General features: G+C 43.6%; 1 protein-coding gene across 2 annotated transcripts in view; it reads left to right on the top strand.

Annotated features, from left to right (window-relative positions):
• TGFB2 (transforming growth factor beta 2) overlaps window positions 1-24,560 on the top strand; it is an 89,168-nt gene that overhangs the window by 13,928 nt on the left and 50,680 nt on the right. The window contains exon 2 of one of the 2 annotated variants that reach the window (XM_081485766.1): window positions 2,239-2,322. The exons of the other annotated variant lie outside the window; for it this stretch is intronic. Coding sequence (XP_081341892.1) covers window positions 2,239-2,322 — 84 coding nt within the window. The remainder of the gene's footprint in view (window positions 1-2,238; window positions 2,323-24,560) is intronic. 2 annotated transcript variants of the gene reach the window in all.

Genomic DNA, 24,560 nt, shown 5'->3' with positions numbered 1-24,560 from the left:
TCACGGTCTTAACTTCTGAGGCCCTGGATCAGCACCAGAGCACCCTGTTCTTTATGATGGTGGTTTAGTCGCTCAGTTGCGTCTGACTCTTTGCAACCCATAGTTGGTAGCCCGCCAGGCTCCTCTGTCCATGGGATTTTTTCAGGCAAGAATACTGGAGTGGGTTGCCATTTCCTTTTCCAGGGGGATCTTCCCAACCCAGGGACGGAACCCGTGACTCGTGCATTGCAGGCAGATTCTTTAACAACCGAGCCACCCGTGAAGCTCACCCTGTTCTTTGGCCCTGCTTAAAAACAAAACAAAATAAAACAAAAAGGGGAGGGGACGAAAGAAAGAATTTTAATGCTGTAGCTTGATAGCAGAGTGAGGGTAAACCAAAGGTGCATACTTGAGGACTGCTTGTTGGAAATGACAGATAATGACAGTTAGCTTGCCCTGTTCTCTCATAGACTTCCTTTGACCCGGGTGATCAGGGGTGAGGTCAGGGATCTGGATTCCATTAACAGAATCAGTATCCCTCTGCAGCACCACACAGCCACTGGCCTGAAGAAGGTGCTATTTCCCAGGAAAAGGAGTGAAATCCCCCCAGAAACGCACAGGGCTCTCGTGTGAAGAGAACGTGCTACTGACCCAGCCACGCTCTGCATGCCCTGCCTGTCTCTGGTTCTGTTCCTTGAGATTTTTATCACAGAGAGCTTTCAGCATCTCTTTTAAGAGGTCAGATCAGAGTGAGAAGACATCGTGTGCCTTGCTGATCTTGTGACAGTTTCTACCCTGTCTGTAGCTTCCTATCTTTGCTGACAGGTGATGGGAGGGAATTTTCTCTCGGGGAGGCTGTGGAGAGGGCTCTGAAAATAAACACCATGGTTACTTGTGGGTGAGAACGTGTGTGAGCAGATGTCAGCTGGTAGCAGCGTATGGTGGCGACGTGAGAGCAACGTGTTACCGAGGCCTGGGTGTTGGACCTTCGTCTTCTGGGCCATTCAAGCCGGGCACCTCCCACATCTCAATTAAAGAGGGTTTTGACTGGAAGGTGTAATCCCTACAAGTGTGAAAATGTGTCCCTGGGATCTCGTTAGGGGGCTGAATATTGGAGGTGGTAAGTTATAGGGCATGGAAAAAGTTTTTCCTTATCTGCTTTAGAATTGAGAGAGAAACATAAAAATCTGGCAAAAAAAAAAAAGAGGGGAGGGGGAAGTCCACAAGACTGTGTGTTTTGTCCAAAGAAATCTTCAAGTCAGGTATGAAGAGTAGTCATGCTACTTTTAGAAGACATGCCTTAGGTGAATGGAAGGTGTGTGGACTTTAAATTGATATAAGGAGCTGGGATGGAAGTCTTTTCATGTGGACCTGGAAGGCCATCGGGAATTCACCTATCAAATATGTTAGATAACTGATATTATATCCCAGAGCACCTTTTATTTGTCAGTTTCTTTTAAATATCTCATTTCAATCTTGCACAAACCCTCAGAAATAGCATGATGTCAGTTTCATTTTATAGCAACAGAGGCTTAGGTGCATCGAGGCATTTGTTCAAAGATTCCAGGAGACTGATGACAGAGCAGGGGTGTCCATCTACATCATCTCATGCAAAAATCTGACATTTAGTATGCATACAAAATCTTTAAAGAAAGCAGAGTTCAGAATTTCAGGATGTCAAAAAGTATCATGGAAGATGCGTGTAATCCATTCCAAGGAGGCCTAGGTTTTTAAATTGTCACTAAGCAGCCCTAAATCAGTATATACTTGAATTTTTGATCCCTGATGTAGGAGTTTTCATGTGTGAGTTAGAAATGGTAACAGGTGGTTTTAAGAAAACTGAAATCAAGGCCAACCAAATGAAAATCAGAATTTTACTCTTAAGAGGGAGGCTGTCTTTTGTTCAAAAGGGCAGGGCCTTTCCTATTCATCTTTAATATAAGTCAAGGTATTTATGTGACTGTTTCAGTATATAAATTGTACATTGTTATTTTAACACTAGAATGTGTTAAGGGGAACGCTAAATTCAGGAGCCTGATTGGTGGTTAAGGCATGCCAAAAGATCTGGGGTGACAATCCACAATCCCCCAGGCTTGCTTACCCCATAGTCCCCTGGCCCTGAGTAGCGGGGCCCTTCTGTTTCTGGGGGAATGATAAAAACATGCATTGAGTCCCTCTTCTGCTTTGAATCTTTGTATAGCTCTGTATAGGCATCTCCTCAGTAAAATAGCTAATGACTGTGCTTTTTAAAACTCCTAGCTGTCTGCCCAGTTGTTACAACACCCTCTGGCTCAGTGGGCAGCTTGTGCTCCAGACAGTCCCAGGTTTTCTGTGGGTACCTTGGTGAGTACACTCGTCTGCTTTATATACCTCATTTGACGTAGTGATAGCTGTTCCATCTTTAGTGTTTGTCTCCTGGGTGGGGGGGAACTTGTCAGAGGCAAAAGAGAATTCTGAAGTGCAGCCTTGTAGCTGGATAGTCACACAGGTGCCCCCAATCTTGTAGTCAGAGTGTCTATCAGAAAAACTCATGAATGCTTTGAAGTGCTATGATGACTTGATTGTAATACGGGGAAGGATGGATTGTGGGTCTATGAGATGTGTGGTCCACGGCTTCCCAAGTGATTTGATAGATTGATCTCTTGACTCCCTGGGAGGGTACTCTGTGGGGGGGATTGTATGGCCAGAATGTCAAGGATTCCTTTTTTTGGTCTCTTATTTGAACCTGTGTTCTTATTTCTGACACACAGCAATGGCTCAATGAATGTTTCTGGTACTGAACTGAAAGGGAAGAAGGAGATTTTTCTCTCAGTGGGAAATGTATGCTGATCATTGTTTGTGGCCTTTATGTGGTCATTAATGGGTTGCATGAGAGAATGAGCTGATCAAGGTCAAGGCTTCAGTTGGCTGAACCTGAGAACTTGCCACTGCACCCTGATCCCCAGGGCAAGCCCCTCAGAGCCTAACCCTGTGTGATAGGCTGGGGTCGGGGTGGGGTCACCAAAGCTGGAGGGCTCACCCCTTTCTGATTTGGAACATTAATAAATCAGCCAGCTTTTACTGAGTGCCATCTTTTATCGTCTGCTGAGCCATGAGACCAGAGCAAAGAACAGGTCTTAGGTGATCGTGACACTCAAACACTCTGGCCTAGGTGGTACCCTGATCCATGTTCAGAAAGGGAGGAAGTGGACTTACCATCCTGACATTGGTTCCCTCTACACTTTTGAGGCCCCGAGGAAGCATGAATTATGTGGATTCTAAATTCAAGTGGAGATCCCAAATAAGGACAGGAGAAATGTTTTTGTTTCCCCAATAGATGTCTGCACTCTGGGTTATCCTGCTGTGCACTTTACCACGCCTAACCTTGAAAGTGTTAAGTGTTAAGTGTTAAGTGTTATTAGTCACTCAGTCATGCCCGACTCTTTGCGACCCCATGAACTGCAGCCCACCGGGCTCTTCTGTCCATGGGATTTTCCAGGCAGGAATACTGGAGTGGATTGCCATTTCCGTCTTCAGAGGATCTTCCCGACCCAAGGGTCCAACCTGGGTCTCCTGCACTGCAGGCAGATTCTTTACCAACTGAGCTACTAACCTTGCTCCTTAGGAATCAAGGAATCAAGAAATGAAATAGTTTATTTACAGTGACCTAAGCTGGGCTTTCCTCAAAAACGAAACTGATTCCATTGAAAATATGTATTTATTTGAGTACAGAAAGCCTCAGAATGGCTAGAAGCTGCCATGTGTGTAAAAAGAGTGAATGGCTTAATCCACGCTTTTTAAGTTCCCGTTTGTCAGGCAGATTGTATTTGGTTTTCCATCTCTAAATTTGTATTTTATTGTACTGTCTAAACCAAGGAGTTAATTGTCTGATTTTTGTTTGTTTGTTTGTTTCGCCAGCTTGTTGGAAAAGACAAGGGAAAGGGATGAGAGAAGGAAAGCGTGTTGAATTCCAGCTCCCCCTCCGCACCCCCATGTCCCTGGTACTTAAGGCATGTCATCCTTATCCTCCCCACGTTGGTTGGGTGGCAAGAGTGGGATGAAATCCCCATTTTTCAGGGAACTCTGGGTTGGAGAGGTGAATACTTTGTCCTTGGTCATCAAACTAGCAAAGGGAGTAGAGGCAAATTCTGAATTCAGGTCTGGTCCACGTGCCCTCCACCACACCACAGAGACCCCAAACTTCTTTTTTTTTTTTTGCCTTTGTTTTGCTTTCCCTCGGGAATCCCACCCCATTAATTTTTATAATTCTCTTACCTACCACTTTGGATTCATTTCCTTTTCATCTTTTCCTCATAGTAAACAAGTGGAGAGGTCTACCCTTCCACTTGGCCTCGGACACGCCTTCTCACTTGGGGTTATTTTCGGTCATTTAATGGCTGCAAGCTTCCCCCTTTCTTCCGTGGAAAAACATTGGAAACCCACCCTGCCCCTCCTGAGTCTGGGAAAATCAGGAGTGTCTCAGAGGGTGTGGCCGGGGAAAGAGATCCCTGTTCAGTGGGAGGCCCTCCTGCCCCACCCAGCTTCCCGCCTGGGAGTCAAGCCTGCAGACCCTTCCAGACCTTCCATGCAAGACTGCTGAGCAGTGGGGCTCTGCAATTTTTTTTTTTTTGGTCTCTGTTCTTAGAAATAGTAATTGAGTAAAAATGTAAGTGAGCTGATGCCAGGGGGCAGGCGTCCAGGGTCAGGGTGAATTTCTCCATGCTGACTGTGATTCTGAACACTCGTTAAGTGGAGGCTGGCTGGTGCCAAGCGGCTCGAGGGTCATCCCTGTCACCTTGTGTGAACCGCCTCTCCATTCCAAGGAGATGTTGGGAGTGGCCACAGGGAGTCGAGGTGGGGGGTGGGGAGTGGAGGGGCCCGTGGCGCCTCTGGCTTTCCTCCCTCCCTCTCTAACCTGGGTGTAGTTATCACCACGTGTCCTGACACCCATGCTTGGACTGGTAGCACTGATGCCACCTCAGTTTTACATCAGATCCACTGGAGGAAGACATCGTCCTTGCTCCTCGTGGCCTGTGTGGCAGCTACATCATTTTTCCCCCCTTTAAGTTAACTCTCCTCCAAAATGTAGGTTGAGATGAGGTTAGCCAGCCTGTAGGTTGTTCTTCTAAGTCCAGGTGGTCTCTCCAGGAATGAATGGGTTAAGAGTCATGAAGGCAAATTCAACTTTGTTTGTTCTTTAAGTATTTACTGAGCGTGATGCCTTTTGTTAGCTTGGTTCAGATTTAAAGATAGGCTTCTCAGAGCGTGGCCTGCATTTTTTTGTACGTTCCGAAGGGTCATCAAAAGCAGTTTCCCAGACCTGTCTTGAGTCAGAGTCCCCGGGGCGGGTGGAACCGAGGAGTCTGTACCTTTAAAAGGCAGTACAGGTGCTCCTGTCTCTGCTAAGCTGAGGCAGTGGAGGCTCATTCTGCCGGTCTGTTTACTCCAAGTCCTTCAGCCTGAAGGATTCAGATCTAGCAGGGCCTCTGTTTGATCAGCTGGTCCCGCAAGTGTGAGACCCTGAATCCATAGCGTGACTACATTTTTACCCTGTTCTCTCGATGTCCCCAAATGCATACAACGATCAAGTTAGGTCCGTGGTTAATCACACTGATCACACAACCTCTGCTTACCACTTACCACAGAGGGGCTGTGAGTGTGCAGGCAGATAACCCGTGGCGGTGGGTGGATGCTTCATTAGAAGGTTATGCACGTGAGTGAATGCCTCCCTGTGAGGCTGGATTGGGCAGCACAGTTTCAAAACGAACGTATAATGTGCAAGTGATGTACAATTTATAATACCGTAGTCAATGTATAATCTTTAATTCGCTGAGGTAGTGTTTGGTCAAAGCACCGCTGACCTCTTCATGGCCTGAAATCTGTTCTGAGACATTCCATGGGGTAAGGATCTCGCCAACAATGGAATGTAAACTCTACTCGCTCAGCCCAACTCAGTTCCAAGTAACTGAAGTTTTCTCTTTCCAAATAGTGGTGTTGTTTTTTTTTTTCAACCAGAGGTATTCGAGCAGGTGAAAATCTGACCCAGATATTAAACAGAAAAAGTTAATAATAAATGACTTGGTATTTTCTTTGTGCAACCTAGATCTCCTGTTATTTTGATGTTGTTTTAGAACCATCCAGTATTTTGAACCCAACCACACAGTATGGCTATTTTATAACTACTGTAGTGTTTTTGACCATCAAGATGGAGAAATAGCCAGTTCTTCTACATGCTGTGCATCACTAAACCCCCCCCACAAAACATTTTTTTTAATAAACATGCCCAGAAATTGTCTTTGTGCCCCAAGTGATTTCTCTGTTATTTCTACCAGTTTGAGAGCTAGGTTGTTTGCTATGTGGTGAAGAGTAAATATAACAGTGAACTAACACCAGAGGAAGAGGCACTAACTACAGTGGTTACTTTATAGCTGCCCTAGGATTATACTGGTCAGGCTTAATAACCACTGGAAAACAGGAAGTTTTAAGTCTTATATTATAAGGACTCTCATCACTTTGCAGATTTAAACAATGGGAATAAGCATTTTTCTATTGAAGCAGGAAAAGAATGACTAGTCGTAGTCATTCTACTTCCCAGCAAGCCTTCCATTTAAAAGGTCTCTACATGCACTACAAATATAGATCTAGTTTTAAGATAGATGACTAATGCATGCAAAGATCATGTAAAGACAAAGGTAAATACGAGACATTCTTATGATACAGTCATTCACTCCACAGTGTTCATTGTCGCAATGTACTAGGCATCCATCTAGGCACTAGTGATGCCATCAGTGAATAAAACAGAAAACTTTGCCCTTAGGGAGCTTCACATTTTGGAGAAAGAAGATAGACAATTAATTAAAAAGATGAGAATGGTAGAATGTGATCAATGTGATAGGACAGAAAATCAGAGCTTTGGGGAGTGGGGAGGTGAGTTGCAATTTGATCAGAAGTATCCTAGGAGATGAGATTAGAGAGATAATGACAGATGGGTCAGGTGGGGACTTGAAGGCCATTGTCAAGTCTGTGGCTTTTCCTCTGTATCAAATGGGGAGAAGGGTGGTTTTTAATCAAGGGGCTCTGTGGCAAAATTGAGGACAGTGACCAAGGCAGGAGCAGGAAGCCCAGTGAGCTGGTCTTGGCAATGCACTGGGAAGGTGCTCAGCCCAAGGAAGTTCCAACAGCTAGGAACTTCAACAAGACTTCCCTTGTGCTGAGTTCATTCTTTAACAGGTAATTTGATAGGCAGGTCACAAATGGGTTCTGTATATAGAATATGTTTTTTTGTTTGTTTATTTTAAATGGACACTCCTGAATTACTGGCAACCCACTCCCTTCCTTTCTGGAAAGAAGCTACCTTTGCACCTTCTGTGTATGAAAATAACCTCTTGGGTCTCCCATCTTGTGCTGACAAGTGTGGAATGGCAGCTGCTGGAGGCTGTACTTACTGAACTGCTTAGTCACGGCCACCCTCGATTCATGACCAGGAACACAAGACACTACATTCATAGGTGACCACAGTTGGCTTCTGAGAATGACAAGCTGTCTCTTCCTGTAGGAAGTGGAAAGTCAGACTTGGAAGGCTCTTTGGATCTGTCCAGCTATGCCTTGTACGTTTGCCTAAACTTTGAAATGAGGTCATAAGCCAGGGAATGTGTAAAACTATGTTTCTTATCAGTCAAAAAGCATTTCTGTTGGGCCAGAGTTTGTGTTCCAATTTTTAAGTTTTGAGCAGCAAGACTTTACACTGGGATGTTGGTTTGATTCCTTCATCCATCTCTATAAGACATGTCAATCGAGTCTACTGCATTCAGGTGCTGTGTGAGCTCTGCCAATGGATGGAGTAATAGAACACACATCCTGACTTTAGGAGCCTTCGACTTAGTGAGGAGCTCAGGCAGACCAAACCAGCCCAACCAAACTGAGAAGCTAACACCATGTGGTTGATGATAAGTAAGGGTCTGAGAGGTCAGAAGAATTGATGAACTTACTCTAGAGAGGTCAAGGAAGGCTTCTCAGGGGGAGCTGGTATTTGCTGCTTGAAAAGATGACCTTTGGGAGGATAGTTTGGCAGTCAGTCAGTAGCACTAGGAAGTTTTCAGTTTTCGGGAAAGGGAAGATTTGCCCTTTCATGTTTTCTCCCTCTTTGATCTTGCATGACTACTGTCTTGATGAATCATGAAACAGCAGAAGCACTTACTGTAGTCTTTGAAAAATTGAATGTATACCTACAGGAGACCCACTATGAAATAGTGAGGCTGGAGAACAGGGCAAGATCATTATATCAGGTATTTGTTATTCAGAAGACATAATGGACCCGTGGTGTATAAAATCCATTATACAAGTTCACAGTCATTAGAGCTTCTTTCCCCTTCTTCTTAAGGGCACATCACAAAGGCTGATCTCTCACTTATATTCTATGAATTTGTGGGTTGGCGGTAGCTCTGCTCCATGACATCTTTTGTTGTGGGACCCAGGCTGAGAGAGCAGCGTCTAACCCCGGCATGCTGACCTCCTGGCTGGACTTCAGGAGATGTACAGTTATCCACAACTACATTCCAGTGGCCAAACATGACTTCAGTAGGGCAAGAAGGGGCACAAGAAAAGGATCTTTTTAGCGGTGGGTCTAGAAGAGAGGATTTTGACCAAATGGTATAGTCTACCGCAGTGTAAGTGAAGGAGTTGGGAAAAAGAGAAGGATTTCACCCATGTTAAAAACTTTCTATGTTGTTGGTATGGCATGGTTGGATCCACACTTTTGCTTTGTCCATGGAATTATAAGGAGCTTTACAATGGATATTTACTGAATACTTAGTCAGTTGGCTTTATAAGACAAACATCAATTTCCTTCTCCTCCACTTTTATTTTATTATTGTTTTTAAAGTCTTTATTGAATTTGTTACAGTATTGCTTCTGCTTTATGTTTTGGTTTTTTGGCTATGGGGCATGTGGGATCTTAACTCCCTGACCACGGATGGAACCCACATCCCTGCATTGGAAGGCAAAGTCTTAGCCACTGGACCGCCAGGGAAGTCCCCTCCATTTTTATATATGACTTATTCCTTCAACCAAAGCAAGTTTGTTTGGTGTCAGAGGCACAGTTAGTAGTACTAGGTTTAGGAAGCAAGTTCTGATATGTTATGTGAAATTTATGTGTGTCAGGGAAACTCAGGCTTACCTCCAAAACATGTACTCACATCTCTTTGCCTTAGGGTCTCAGGTTGCCAGTATGTTCCTGACATGCCCAGCAGTATCTGGTAAATGTTCTTCACAATCCAGGTTAAGTTTCTATGAGACTGTAAGTCTGAAGATGCTTAGCTGTAGCTAGAGGTACCATGGCTCTCCTATTTCTTATCTCTTTTGTATGAGTTCCATGCCAATTGAATGAATTAAACATTGAGTACCATGTGGTTCCCTCAAATTCTGTCTAACCTGAACCTTAGTCTCCTGACAGTGACCTATGAGGTCAATGGCTTAGTATCAGGCTCCTTCCTGCTATGTCCAGTGAGAACACTTCAGAATGACCCTGCCTGGCATGGGGCATCTGCTGTGCCCCTCTCAACTCAGGGGCAGCCATCCATCTGCTCTGAACGCCCTTGAGCAAGCTGGGTAACTCCCTGCTTGCAAGTTCCCCATCATCTCGGCAGCCTATTCTTAGTAGCAGCAGATGCTGAGCATCTCCATCCCGCTCTTGGGGTCAGCAGTGGGAAAGAGCAGAAAAAAATGAAAGCATTGTTTTGCACATGGCTGGACATCTGTATTTCTGAATTGCCCTGTTGTGTGGATGATGCAACTGCTGGAGCTGTTTTGCTGAATGTGAACTTTGTCCACCAACTGGACTCTAAATTGGTTTTGGATCCTTGTGAAATCTAAACGGTCAGACCATATTTTTCTAATCTTCAGTTGGACTGTATCTTTGCTCTGAAGTGGAGCTGATTCATTTGTGTTCATGTCCACGGCAGGGGTTGCTTCTCTGTTTTTCTGCTCTGCGTTGCTTGTTTTCTCAAGGCTGCTACTTACCTCGTCCATTGTGTGTATTCAGGAGAGCGGGAGGGCAGCTCCCTGTGGTACTGCGGCCACTGTGGCTTCAGGGATGGTTTACTCGAGTGTTATTGTTAGGGAGAGAGCTGACTGGTTTTCAGAAACTGAACAGGGGAAGCGTCAAGACCAACTCACCCACAGGTATGCTGGTACCATGACAAAAACTTGGACTTGGACTTCAGATAGCAGAGCACTCAGATCCTCTACTGGAAGTGTTGACCCTCAAGGCTGTGGTCTCTACTTGGGTACTCTGCTACTGAGATTCTCAACTTCACTGTGTATAATATAAAAATCATAAACTCAGACTGGGGTCCACCTTCAGAAATTCTGATTTGGTTGGTCTGGGCTGGGAGCTGGCATCTGTAGTTTTAAAAATCTTCCCAGGGCATTCTGATGTGCAGCCAGATTTGAGAAACTCTGTTTTGGGAGTTTATGTAACATTTGCTACTGTGATTTTTGTCTAGCTATCCATGTCCTGTTATGAGTTTCTGCATGAATTTCTGCATGAAAAAAAGGCAAAGATCTAGGTGGGGTGTTGATAAATGAATGGATCCTGGCGTTAGTAATAAGAAAATGAATGATATTGATCACTGTTAGTTATTGCATACTTATGTTAGGCACTGTGCTAATCTTTATATTAGCCTTATAGGATAAACAGGGCTTCCCTGGTAGCTCATCTTGTAAAGAACCCACCTGTCATGCAGGAGACCCCAGTTTGATTCCTGGGTCAAGAAGTTCCCCTGGAGAAGAGATAGGCTACCCACTCCAGTATTCTTGGGCTTCCCTGGTGGCTCAGATGGTAAAAACTCTGCCTGCGATGCGGGAGACCTGGGTTCGATCCATGACTTGGGAAGATCTTCTGGAGGAGGGCATGGCAACCCACTCCAGTATTCTTGCCTGGAGAATCCCCATGGACAGAGGACCCTGGTGGGTTACACTCCATGGGGTCACAAAGAGTCAGACACGACTGAGCGACTTAGCACAGGACAATACATCATAGGATAAGCACTGCTGTTATTGTCAGTTTTACAGATGAGGAAACTGAGGCTTACAGACATCATATAATTTCCCCTCAGTCACACAGATAACAAGTGGCAGAGCCAGAACTTGAACTTGGTCTTTCTGGTTCCAAAGCTCATTCAACCCAATCACTTCCCTAAGACGATAAACTTAAATATGAACAAGAATATTAGGGGTGAAGGGATGAGATGTCAAGAAAGGAGAATTCACTGAGTGAAAATAATATATAACTATATTTAAGGGAGATCATTCTTTTCTGAAAAAGGAAGAAAGAAAGATATATTTGGATGGCTTTCTTGTTTTCTTTTGAAGCCAGTATTTGTCCCCCCGCAAACCTAAGGAAATTCAGAGTGACCAGCAGAACCCAATGACTTGAATGATGGTGTTGGAATTAGGCAGTGGCTTCTGAGTTTAGCTTATCTTTACCTCCTGTCTTCCCCGTTTGAGGAACGACAATGGTTGCTTCTTATCCAAACTTGTACGCTGTGAAGTGATTCTCTTGTCCACACCGGGTAATTACTGGAGTGTGCAAGGTAAAATCCTGGCGTTTTTCATTTTTTTCCTCCCTATATAAGAACTTTTTTTTTTCAGGCTAGTAAATCTGAGTTCTTAAACTACTCCATTAATCCTTTAATGCCTATTAAAAGTTCAGAATGGTACCAGACCAAAGCCCTGAAAATTCCATCTCCAGCTCTTGGCCACCCTATGTATATCCATACATGTGAAAGAATGTTGCAGATTGAGGCATCCAGTAAATATTTGTTAAGTGAGGGAGTGAATGAACTTTGCAAATATGGGCCATAATAGAAATAGCATATTGCTAAGGACTCCTCTCCAGTACTCTTGCCTGGAAAATCCCATGGATGGAGGAACCTGGTAGGCTGCAGTCCATGGGGTCGCTAAGAGTCGGACACGACTGAGCGACTTCACTTTCACTTTTCATTTTCACGCATTGGAGAAGGAAATGGCAACCCACTCCAGTGTTCTTGCCTGGAGAATCCCAGGGACGGCAGAGCCTTGGTGGCCTTCTGTCTATGGGATCGCACAGAGTCGGACACGACTGAAGCGACTTAGCAGCAGCAGCAGCAAGGACTCCTTGGGAAATGAGTGAGGTCTTAGTCCACTGGTCTGCCCCCACTTGGTCAATTAGCCAACTCCTAATTCCTTCCTGGGGTAACTTTTTGTACATTAAGTACAGAAATATTAATAGGGTTAAAATAATCTTATTATCACTGACCTCTATTTGTATCTCTCAGCCTGGATGAAAGGACACTGCCTTTTTTCTTTAGTCTCAGTAGCATTTTTTCATGTTATAAGTTGGGTAAAATTCAGAGTCCCCAGGAGCATGGAGAGAGAAAGAGGCAAGTTACTTGCCAGCGCATGGGAAAGCCAAGCCCAACGTTGAAGCATTCTTGTCGTGGATGGTCCCAGGGGAACACCTAGATTAGCCCCTGCTCCTGCTGTGGGTTCAAACTGCTGTCCCTGGAGTTATAAAGGGGCAACTGGGTCCTCAGCCAGATGGCAGAAGTATTTTTAGGGCTCTTCGCCTCTCAATCTAATTTCTGCTTGAAACTTTAACACATGCAGGCTGCACAGAAATGACTTTTAAACTACTCTCTGGGTAGTGTAGGAGAGCTTGGATTAGTACCACAGCCTTTGAGCAATTTTTTTTTTTTTTTTTTTTTTATTGCTAACTATCCAACAGGCTGAACAGAGGAAATTCAAGTCTAACCCTGGAGGGACCCCTGTTTAGTCATCTGTCTAGACAGACGAGTTCATATAATGGGCCTCTCTGTTTCTTTTGCTTTGTTATAACAGACGGTGGTCCCTTCCTTTCAACTCTATGAGGATGTCAACCTTTGGTTTTTTGATCCCAGCCTACTGTTGATAAGCCAAGAAAGTGACTCACACATGAGCCAAAGATGACTCTCGAGTGTGACACAGTCTGTGATATAATAGAAAGAAAACATAGACTTTGCATAAAGGAGAATCCTGGGTAAAAATCCTGACTGTGAAATATTAGGCAAGTCACTTACCCTCTCTGAACCTCATTTTTCTCTTTTCTAAAATGAGAATTAATTTTTAAAAATACTCTTTTTAATGGTACTTAAGAAGAGAGAGAGATTAACACATAAAAATGCCTTGCATGTGGTAGGGAGTGAATATATTTTTTATTCATTCATTCATTCATTCATTCAAGGTGATCAGTAAAGACTTAACTTTTCCTGCTTTTTGTATTCTGAGAACTCTAAGAAAACCAGAAATTCCAGCCCATATTTTTAATATCAAGTCATACATTGAGAAAAGCAAGTGACAGATATTTTTTAAGCCTAGGAAAAAATTGAAAATACTTCCAATTTCTGTTAGAAAAAAATAATATTGGAGCTATCATTTAAACATTGGTTGAGGTAAATAAGGCAGAATGATATTCTCTGTTTTATCAGAAGGGCTCAAAATTCTCAGAACCTGCCTAAAAGAACTCTCTTTGTTAGTAACTATTTCTGCAACTAAGTGGTACATTTCTCTCCCTTGTTATTTCACTTTATTTTTAAGCATTTTGCAGGTTTTCATTATATATGCACAATATTATACATGATATACATGCACACTTATATACATATTAACCTTTGAGATATATTCCAGTTCACTTTTGTTTGCCAAATTAGGCTGCTATGAAATGAACAAAATATTAGAAAATACACCACATAGGGTCTTGATCATACTTTTGTTTTCAGTTTAAACAACATTTTTGCGTGTGTTATTTTACTTTAATCTCTTCCTGGACTGTCCCTGAAAACAGTAATGTGGAAAATATTGTTTGATTCAATTTAATTCAATAAATATTCACTGAGCATGTACTGCCTCTAGGGCTTGCTGCCTGAATCACACAGGTGGATAAAAATGGGGAGAGTAGGGGTGGACCCCCCAGAAGAGGCAGCACAGATAGCCCAGGGGAAGGCACTGTGATCACGTGACACGGGTGTGAGTGGAGACACCAGATTCCTTTTTACGAAACAATGATTGGGTGCGCTCCTTCTTTAACCCGCAGTTTCTTTGCTCACACCAAAATCCAATAATCATGGTGCGTGCATGACAGAGGGGGTGCGCCTCAAAACGTGCGATGTTGCTTTTGTCAGTGTTCTTCTTATTCTTTTTATTGTTATTCTTCTATTTTGCCTGCCCTCAAGTAGCTTAGAACCTATTTGTGAAAACAACTTGATATACCCACCACCCTACACAAAGCAGCAGAACCATTCAAAAGTTGCTGAATGATATTTACAAGCCAAGGCCAATGGTAACACAAAGACAAAATGATTGAGTAATGAAAACAACTTCAAAAAAAAAATTGATCTCTATCGTATGCAGATTGCTATGTGTACCTGAGTGGTGAATAGCCACAACCTCCGTATGGAAAGGGAAATAGGAAAGTCAGCGTCTCCTTCAGCTGTTAAAGGACAGAAGCAAATGATGTCTGTGTTGATAGCAAAGCTTTTCACATCTCAGAGTACAGTTCTTGACGTTTCCATACATTGAAATTCCATTAGAACCCACTGCTTTACGTGGCTTCGGATACGGTATGTCTGAGTCATGTCTCTTTCAATACAACTGCAATCAATAAAAAACCCAGTAAAATGTGGTTAACCACAAGGACATCCCTCCCCACCAGCCCCACCCCCAATCAGCACTGTGATTCATTCAGTTTACTGCTCCTCCCCGTCGTAGGCTCTGTATCGAGAGAGACAGGCTTCTTCGAATACAAAGAACAGAAAGTCCCGCTCTTGTGCTGGTTTGCCCGCTCCTGTGTTGTCTTGCATGCCCCACTCCTGACCCCTGGGAAGCCCCATCCTGTCCTGGCCTGGGGTATCTGTGGCCTCAGCGTCAGGAGGACACAGGATAGATGTCTCCGGAGGATGTGGCCTGAGGTCCCAGCAGGCCTTACTGAGTAAACAATCTTGCCCTCTCTCTACCAGTACAACTGGCTTCCTGTTGTATCCTCTGTAATGGGAATCTTGAGGTCCCCACTAGCCCTCAGCTTCGTTTTCATTCCTTATGTGTCTTGTACTGCTTTTTCCTTCTTGTCCTTACACAGTAGGGACCTCAGGCAGTGGCAGGGGTTGTGAATGCACAGGGAGACATGAGGGGAGGAGAGGAAGGGAAGGTGGGAGACAGGTATGCAAAGGACAGAGGCAGCCTTCACCGGCTCGCTGTCTGGACTTGGCTATTCCTCATGGGGCAGCACCTTCGCAGGCCAGTGAAGCCAAAAGGGTGTCTGCCAGCAGCTTTGAGCTGTCATCCTGTAAATCCTGGACCTTCCATTACCCACAGGGGACACATCAGGCTTCAGGATTACCTTTAACTGTCAAAGCAGACCAAAAGAAGGGTGTGTTCTATTTCCTTTATTCTTAGGACAGTGGTGAACCTTTCTTTGTTCCCGCCTAATGCTCCAAGTCCGCCTTGATATTTTTTCTCAAGGTTGCCATTTGGGAGGAGATTTTCTTTAAAAGTGCTGAGGTTGGCTATTCAGAAAGTACGATGAAGCCAATGAAAAACGGTGCCCTTTTTCTGTGCTCTTAACTGAGGGAAGTTCAGTCCTGAGCAAATCAGTGAAGCCCAAAGTTTAAGTCACTGGCTGTGCTAGAATCCAATTTTACCACTTTTCTCTACTTGCTGCTAGTTAATGGAGAGAAAGGTGGACCTAAAGATGTCTAATTACACTTAACTTCTTTTACTTATGTGGGGAACCAGTCACCCTTCGCTAAGAATCTGTATCTAGCTTGTTTTATTCACACTTAGTATTTGGTCCAAAATAAACAATGACAACAAAAAGAACAATATTTATAATAATAACATTTATTACTTTTATCCATGTAGTGCTTCTACCCTAGGGACCTTCCTAAGCACTTTAGAGATAGTGACTCATTCGATCCTGGCAATACTAGGTAGATATTATTATTTTCTCCATTTCACATGAGAGGAAACCAAGGTACAGAGATGGATGAAATCACTCCCCAGATCCGTAGCTAATAAGGGGAAGAAACAGGATCCCCCCCTCCCCCGCCCCGCTTATATCTGCCATTATCATCATTACTCCCATTAATTGACCCTTGAGCTGATCATGTGACACAGAAGTTGCAACGCTGTGTCATAGGTAAGGGCACAAACTCTGGAATGAAAACTGCTCCAGAAAACTGTTTGGGGAAAGGCAGTGCAGTCTGAAAGCAGAGTCCACCTGGCTTTCATGCACTGGAGAAGGAAATGGCAACCCACTCCAGTATTCTTGCCTGGAGGATCCTAGGGACGCCGGAGCCTGGTGAGCTGCTGTCTATGGGGTCGCACAGAGTCGGACACGACTGAAGCGACTTAGCAGGCTTAAAATATAGAAATCACTTATCTATATGAGAAACCTATGTGGTGAATATCCACCCACGCAGCGCTCCTTTGGGGTGAAACTGAAAAGAGCAGTCAACATGCCAAGTTCTCTCGAGATGACTTTTTAAAACTCACCCCTCTGATTAGCAAACAGTACAGATGTTGATAGAGTTGGAGGATTTTTAATATCTTTATTTGAATTACACAAAGCAGCCAAATGTAGTTGGCCCTGGGCTGCAGCCTATATGTGTCTGGATGCCAAGAAGCAACTGCGCTCCGCTGGGATGCCGAGCATTCCAGACCTGTTACCTTGTAAGTGTAATATTTACCAGATTTTCGCTTCATCTGGAGATGAAGAGCAGAGCTGCCCAGAGTGGGGGCGGGCCTGGCTGCTGGGAAGGGAGCTCCGTGTGCAGAGGCATCCCCGAATGAGCAGGGAGCTGGGGAGGTGAGCACAGATCTGCCAGAAACAAGCTTTTTTCCTGGCAACCGGGAATCTAGGAAAAAATAACAGACCTTACGTGGTTGGGGTGCCCAGCAAACTCACAGGGCAGAGTGCTTTTGCTTTCACAATCCTATTCTATCCTCACATCTCTAAGTGATAGATGCTGTCTTGTCCCCATTTTTTAGACGGGGGTAATGCAGTTCGGGGCTTCCCTGATAGCTCAGTTGGTAAAGAATCCGCCTGCAATGCGGGAGACCCCAGTTTGATTCCTGGGTCGGGAAGATCTGCTGGAGAAGGGATAGGCTACCCACTCCAGTATTCTTGGGCTTCCCTTGTGGCTCGGCCAGTAAAGAATCTGCCCGCAATGCGGGAGACCTGAATTTGATCCCTGGGTTGGGAAGATCCCCTGGAGAAGGCAAAGGCCACCCACTCCAGTATTCTGGCCTGGAGAATTCCATGGACTGTATAGTCCATGGGGTCCCAAAGAGTTGGACGCGACTGAGCGACTTTCACTTTCAATGCAGTTTAGAGACGTAAGTGGATTGCCCAAGCTCACATATTTAGTTCTCTTCCAAAGTCTGTCTTTATTTTGACTTTAGTAAAACTGATTTGGAGAAAGGAGGTGATGGTGGCCAAGTGGGGCTGACTCATTCCCTGTAGCCTCTCTTGAGTCTCACTTCCTCTGACCTTCCCAGCCTCCCTGCCAGGTAGGTGTTCCTAGCTTTCAACAGGTGAGGAAACTGAGACCTAGAAAGGTGAAGAGAGGGGCCCAAAGCCAGCTTTTTTAAGTGACAAAGCCAAAGCAGAACCGGGGTCTGCTGAGTCCCAGACCTTAAATCTCTTGTTATAGCACTGGCAGTGCCAAGCTTACAAACAAACGCCCATCCTAAAATTCTGGACAAGCACAGCTGTCTGTGGTGTTCCTCAGCTGTGAAAAGGGGCTGGAGGCCATTTCAGACAGCCTGTACTGAACCCCGTGTGTCAATAAACAGAGCTAGTAAATGAGACAATGTGATTAAGAGTGTGTGTATGTGTGCGTGTGTGTGTGTATGTGTGTGGTGCACACGTGTGTCCATGCACAAACAGTGAGGCAGCCATAGGCTGGAGGAGAGGAGAATGATTTTCAAATCAAAGAGGTCAGCAGTTGCCAGAGCAGCACATGTGTAATGAACCATATTTTACTTTCATCATCACTTCATCAGATGAGTAAATAGAGACAAGATCCCCAAGGTCAGCAAAAGGAGATGGTGAAACCGGTCTCTAGTTCTTTCTGCCCTTCCTGGATGGGGGCTGCCATCGGCACCCTCACCATACCTGGTATTTTTTTCTTTTTTGGCGTAGGAGTGTTTGACTGAAAATGAAGCCAGAGCATTGGCAGCAGCCCCCCGCCCCCACCCGAAGTGCTCAGGGCTGTCTTCCAATGAGGCTGGAAATATAAACAGAAGAGCTAGTTTGCCTGGGGGCCCCTTGCAAGAGCCCTTATTCGCTACTGCTCCCTTTGCTTTGGGGGGGTGATGCTTTGGTTGAATCTCACCCAAAAAGCTGTATTTTTAGCCGAAGATGGAAAATTATAAAAGCAAAGGTGTGAAATGAAGCTCTTTGGTGAGTGTTGTCAGTGGAAGAAGTCACCCCCAGCATAGACAAAGTCACTCCAAGATTCCCGTCCACACTGGAGCAGGGCCCCTGACTCCCCGCAGCACCGGCTCTGGCCAGACTGATAAAGGGACTAGTTTTAAGCACTTGGTTTCACTTCCACACTGAAGTTGGTAGACAGGTTTCTTTCTCTGTGGAAATTCAGAGTTTTTCTTTATTACCTTCACAGTGCCACTGTGTCCTGTACTGGACATTTGTCACAGGAACTGAATCCAAAGGATGATGTTCCATCATTTCCAAGTTTGGTGGTGGTGGTGATGGAGGGGGTCATAACATGGTTATGCTACTATTTTGTGGAGTGAATTTTGTTTCATGAGTGGATTTGGTCTCTGCATTCCCTTTTCTGATTCGGCTTTGGCATCAAGTTTATACTGCCTGCCTGAGTTAGTTGGGATATTTCCCCAATACTTTCTCTGGGATAGTCTGCATGGTTTAGAATGATGTATTTCCTAAAAGTCTAGTGAGATTCTTCTGTACAACTTCCTGGGACTAGCATTTCTTTTGTAGGACATTTCATAGAGATACTATTTTTAAATTATTTATATGCATTGTCATCCTTCTAGTTTCCTTTTCCCCATTCTTTTTTTTTTCATTAATAGTTTTTTTTTTTAATTGAAGTATGGTTGATTTACAATGCTGTGTTAGTCTCTGGTATACAGCAAAGTGATTCAGTTTTATATATGTATATATATTCTTTTTCATATTCTTTTCCATTATAGTTTATTACAGGATATTGAATATAGTTCCCTGTGCTATACAGTAGGATCTCATTGTTTATCCAGTCTACATATAATAGTTTGCATCTGCTAATCCCAAACTCCCAACTCAACTCTCCCCCAACCCCAAATATGGAACACTTTGTGAATTTGCATTCACAAAGAGACCATGGAAATCTTTGTATTGGTCCCACTTTAGTATACATGCTGCCAAAGTGAGCACTCCTCATTCTTAATGAAAGTACTATTTGCATATAGTGAAATGCACAGGTCTTACGTGTGCAGAAAGAGATACCTTCAACCAAATCTTGAAGCAGAGGAGAGAGGAGTAACTTGTCTTTGGTGAAACAGCCAGTGTTTAGGGAAAGGAGTCAGGGTTAGGAAGAGGAGGATGAAAGTCACCAACTCCTGCTCCCACATAATGCTAAAATCATCATCAAATACAGTCTCTAGTTTTCTTAGAATCACAGGTCTTTAACGGGCTTTCCTTTTCAAGTTCTGGTGGTATATGAAGCTATGATGTGCTCTTTCTCTTTTGATACTTCATCTCAATTATTAACAAAATCTTTATTTTTATTTATTTACTTGGCTGCGTCAGGCCTTCGTTGTGGCATGTGGGATCTAATTCCCTGACCAGGGATAGAACCTGGACCCCCTGCGCTGGGAGCACAGAGGCTTAGCCACTGGGCCACCAGGACAATCCCTTTCATCTCAGTTTTTGAAAATTAATATCTGTGGAGACTAGGAGGTTGTCACATGACACAAGTCTACTGTACATTATTTTCAGTCTTCTTGGAAATAATTGGGGTTTTGAATTAAACACTAGATGGTTAGGAAGGGCTTCAAGGAAGAATAGAAAGCAAAAGGAAAGACAGTTCCCAGTCAGGAGGAAAGGAAACCATGTGGCAGAACCTTGGAATTGTGGATGCTGCTCTGGGATGTTACAGAAGAGCTGTGGAGCTGGATTTATGATCTTAACAGAGGTTCAGTGGGAAGCCTAGAAGCACAGATATGCTCCCATTTAGACAGGATAGCCAACTGCTGTTTTGTTAATTAGAATCCTCCTGGGATTTATAAGTGCTGTTTTAGGAAGGTCAAAACTGCAAGATAGCAAAGTGTGTGCCTTTAAAGAAAATGTATCATCTCTTGTAAATATGAATCTACATTGAGTAAAGCACAGGAACATTTGGAAATGCCGTGATAAGGTTGCTCGTGTACCCTTCAGAGGTCCCTTTTATGTTTGATGGGGAAGCAGGTGACATGGGGGAGGGAGTCACAGGCCTTCCTTGTCACACAGGCTCCTCTTGGCTGCAGAGGCAGTAAGAAGCGGCAGCCCTTACATAAACTGTTTATCCCTTTTTACCATGATGTCTGGACGTTTTTTGCTGAAGAATTTTAACACAGCTACATGCCAGATTTGGTGATACGTTCTATGAGTCAGGTTTCAAGGAGTTAGAATCTGCAACAAAATTAACCACAAGCTTCTGAACAACTTTCCATGAAACACATTTTCAAGGAAAAACTGTTGCCTTTGGATTTCCCCACCTTAAAAGGTAGAGCGTAAACACACACCGACCGGAGAGTACCACATTCTGGAGCCTCCCAGAAATTGTGAAATAATACAAGAATGCCTTCCCTCCACCCTTTGTTTCTGCCTCACAGAGTTTGTCATGCGTGGCAATTTTATGGTGGTGTGACAGTTCTGTAGAGATGAGATAAAGGGAAAATTTATTTAAGATTAAATAGTATAAAGTAATTCATGGGGTGCCCCATCCCTCATCCAAAACATCTTGATTCATTTTTAAAAAATGAAAAAAGGAATTTTGTAGCAGAAGTGTTTTGAGTGCACTGGGAACACGTCTTATTTTTGATGACCGTGTATTGTCATTTATTATTTTGTAGGGTTAGAAGTTATAACCATTTTCATGTAGACAATTAAAATTACTGTGTATGTTAGAATAGAATCAGAATAACTTGAGGTGTAGAAAGCATTAGTAGGTATGTGGTCTGTTTGCCAAGCTGAGAAAAGCAGGTGTGTTAAATACTCTACTGTGTGTTATAAACAAGATTGTGTGTAAATGGATCTCTCTTACCTTATGAAATGAAGTATTAAAAGTTATTGGCTATATTGTTGTTCAGTCTATAAGTCATGTGTGAACTGCAGCATGCCAAGCTTCCCTGTCCTTCACTATCTCCCTCAATTTCCTCAAACTCATATCTGTTGAGTCAGTGATGTCATCAAACCATCTCATCCTCTGTCGCCTTTTTCTCCTCCTTCTCTCAATCTTTCCCAGCATCAGGGTCTTTTCCAGTGGGTCAGTTCTTCGCATCAGGTGGCCAAAGTATTGAAGCTTCAGCTTCAGCATCAGTCTTACCCTAGATAAATTATGGAATTGTCCTAAACCTTAGTGTCCTCATCTGCAAAATGGGAACAAAAAGAGTGTCTACCTTGTCGAGTTTTTCTGAAGTTTAAAGGGGAGAATGCAGGTAGGAATCTGATCTGCTGCTTTTATTATCGGTAACTTACATATTAAAGGCAGATTTAGAGGCAGTGTACCTACTGTGCATTTGCTTCACTTCATTCATCCTTACGCTCAGGGACTATGACAGTCCTTCACATCCCTAGGGTCTGGCTAAAAAGGAACAAAAGGCAAAACTCAAATCTGTTGGTTAAAAGGCAACTTGGAGGATGACCTGAGGGGCTTCAGGGAAGCCAAGGAGACAGATGAGAGTTGGCTACAGGTGCTTCGGGGCCCTGGGCAGGTATCATTCTTAGGACTGATGATGCTGTAGTCTCACAGGCCTCCTGAGAGTGGCTCGGGTTCTGTGCCTTGTAACCTGAAGGATCCTTCTCTGTGGTGAGGTGGTAGTCAGGATTTGGGTTTGATAAAACCAGTGCTTTCTGGTTACCAGCTCTGAGCCTCAGTTTGCTTATCTGAAGAGTGGGATATATACCTCAAAAGTTGTTTCTGGGAGATAGATCAGCTTGTGTAAGCAATTGCTTGTTATCTCTAAGTGACCTCTGAGGAGGTGTGGTGGATACATTCTTCTTCAGTGACAGTGTCAGAAAGGCTGTCACCAAACAGAGAGCAAAAAACGAGTGTTGGGGAATATATGGAGGAAAGGGAACTCCCGTGCGCTGTCTGAGGGAATGGAAAGTGGTGCAGCTCCCGTAGAAAACAGTATGGAGGTTCCTACAAAATTTCAAAATAGATCTAGCCATTTCACTTCTGGGTACTTATCTAAAGAAAATGGAAATACTCATTTGGAAAGATATATGTACCCTGCATGTTCTTAGCAACATTATTCACAATAGCTAAGACAAGGAAGCTACCTAAGTGTCCATGGATAGATGAATAGATAAAGAAGATGTGGTGTGTATATATATATATATTTACACACATATGCATGCAATGGAATATTACTCAGCCATAAAAAGAATAAAATCTTGCCATTTGTGACAACATGAATGGACCTAGAGGGTATTATGCTAAGTGAAATAAGTCAGACAGAGAAAGACAAATACCATACGGTTTCACTTATACATGGTATCTAAAACACAAAACAAGTGAACAAACAACAAAACAGAAACTGACTCATAGGTTCAGAGAACAGACAGGTGGTTGCCAGAGGAGAAGGGGTGGAGAGATAAGTAAAATAGGTGAGGGAGATCAAGAGGTACAGACTACCAGTTATTATAAAATAAATAAGTCTTGGGATATAATTTACAGCATAGGGAATAGAGTTCATTATACTATAATACCTTTGTGTGGTGACAGGTGGTAGTGAGACTTATCATAGTGATCATTTTTCAATGTGTAAAAATACTGAATCACCATTGTACACCTGAAACTAATAATACTGTAAGTCAATTACACTTCAATGTAAAAAAGATATTAACAAAGAATAAGTATAAATACAGTCATGCCACCTTGCACTTATGGGTTACTTTGCATTTAACAAAACCCTTTCACATACATCATCATATTTGAGCCTGACCAGAGCCCTGTAAAGTGGTCACGAGCTCTAAAGGCACAGAGAGATCTAAAACAACACAGTTTCAGAGGCAAATGGGAGTTCTTACTAAGAAGTTGTAGTCCTGTGTATGGACTTCCCAATGGCTCAGATGATAAAGAATCCACCTGCCAATGCAGGAGACCTGGATTCAATCCCTGGGTTGGGAAGATCCCCTGGAGGAAGGAATGGCAACCTACTTCAGTATTTTTCCCTGGAGAATTCCATGGACAGAGAAGCCAGGCAGGCTACAGTCCATGGGATCGCAAAGAATCAGACACAACTGAGCGACTAACACTTTCGCTCTCACATAAACCCTTCATCCCTTTAACCAGATCTGAGGGTTTTTTACTGAGGGTTTTTAACACAACCGCAAGGCAAGATGAAGACCAGTCTCCTCACTCAGTTGCAGCAACTTAGCTGCAGCAGACAGCATTGAATCAGGAGCTAGAAACTCACACACACATCACGTGCTTGGCTGATAAGGAGCTACGGTGAAGGAGCAATAACACAGACATATCACACCTTCAAAACCTAAATGAGGCTTTTCAGAAGCTCAGCCTCTGAACCCTCAGTGTTTTCTGTCTCCTTCCCTGTATTTGCTGTTTGAGGAAAATAGAAGATTTAAGAGGCTGGAAACCAGACTTGTCTGATGAGCCTGTGCACAGTGTCACAAGTTTTCAGGATGGTCACATTTCAAAGGGCATCTGGTTCTGTCATCTCTCCTTGTCCTGAGACTCTGGCTGTTTCCAGTCAGAAGTTTCTGACTCCTTCTGTGGATGGTTCTGACACTTAGAGATGGCTCATCATTTACTGAGCTTTGGCTGTTCTTTTGGAATTTTCCACCTTGAAGAACTTCAGCATGAGCCCTTATTGGGAAGAAAGGGCCATGGAGCAGTAGAAAGAGTGTGCAGTTGGGGCCAGATAGACTTGATTTGCAATTTTCAGCCACTGCTCTAACTGCATGCATGAGTGACTTGCCTGCTCTAAACCTATCTTTTAATTTGAACAACGAGAGGCAGGTGCTGGCTCATAGCAGGCACTGTTCTTGTATGAGAGCATCTAAATGAGATGTCACTGAAGTAAAAAATGAGATCATATCGAAGAAAGCATGTTGTAAACTGCACATTAATGGCTTTTAATAGTAAAATCGCCAGAAATCTCATTTTACACCCGGTTTTATGTGAGTTATTCAACGGGTCAGGAAATCTAATAAGTCCATTGGGTTGGGTTCATAGAGTCCTGATACAGTTATCCACTGAGTAGGAGAGATGGAGCCAAGGACTGTGCTGGTTTGTTTGACTATAAGGGCAGAGAAAATACCTCTTATCCACAGGATTTCAGAT

This window comes from Giraffa tippelskirchi, chromosome 5 (genome assembly GCF_054371585.1).
Source record: "Giraffa tippelskirchi isolate mGirTip1 chromosome 5, T2T-mGirTip1v1.2.pri, whole genome shotgun sequence".
NCBI lineage: Eukaryota > Metazoa > Chordata > Mammalia > Artiodactyla > Giraffidae > Giraffa > Giraffa tippelskirchi.
This window is presented reverse-complemented; position numbering and strand designations above follow the sequence as displayed.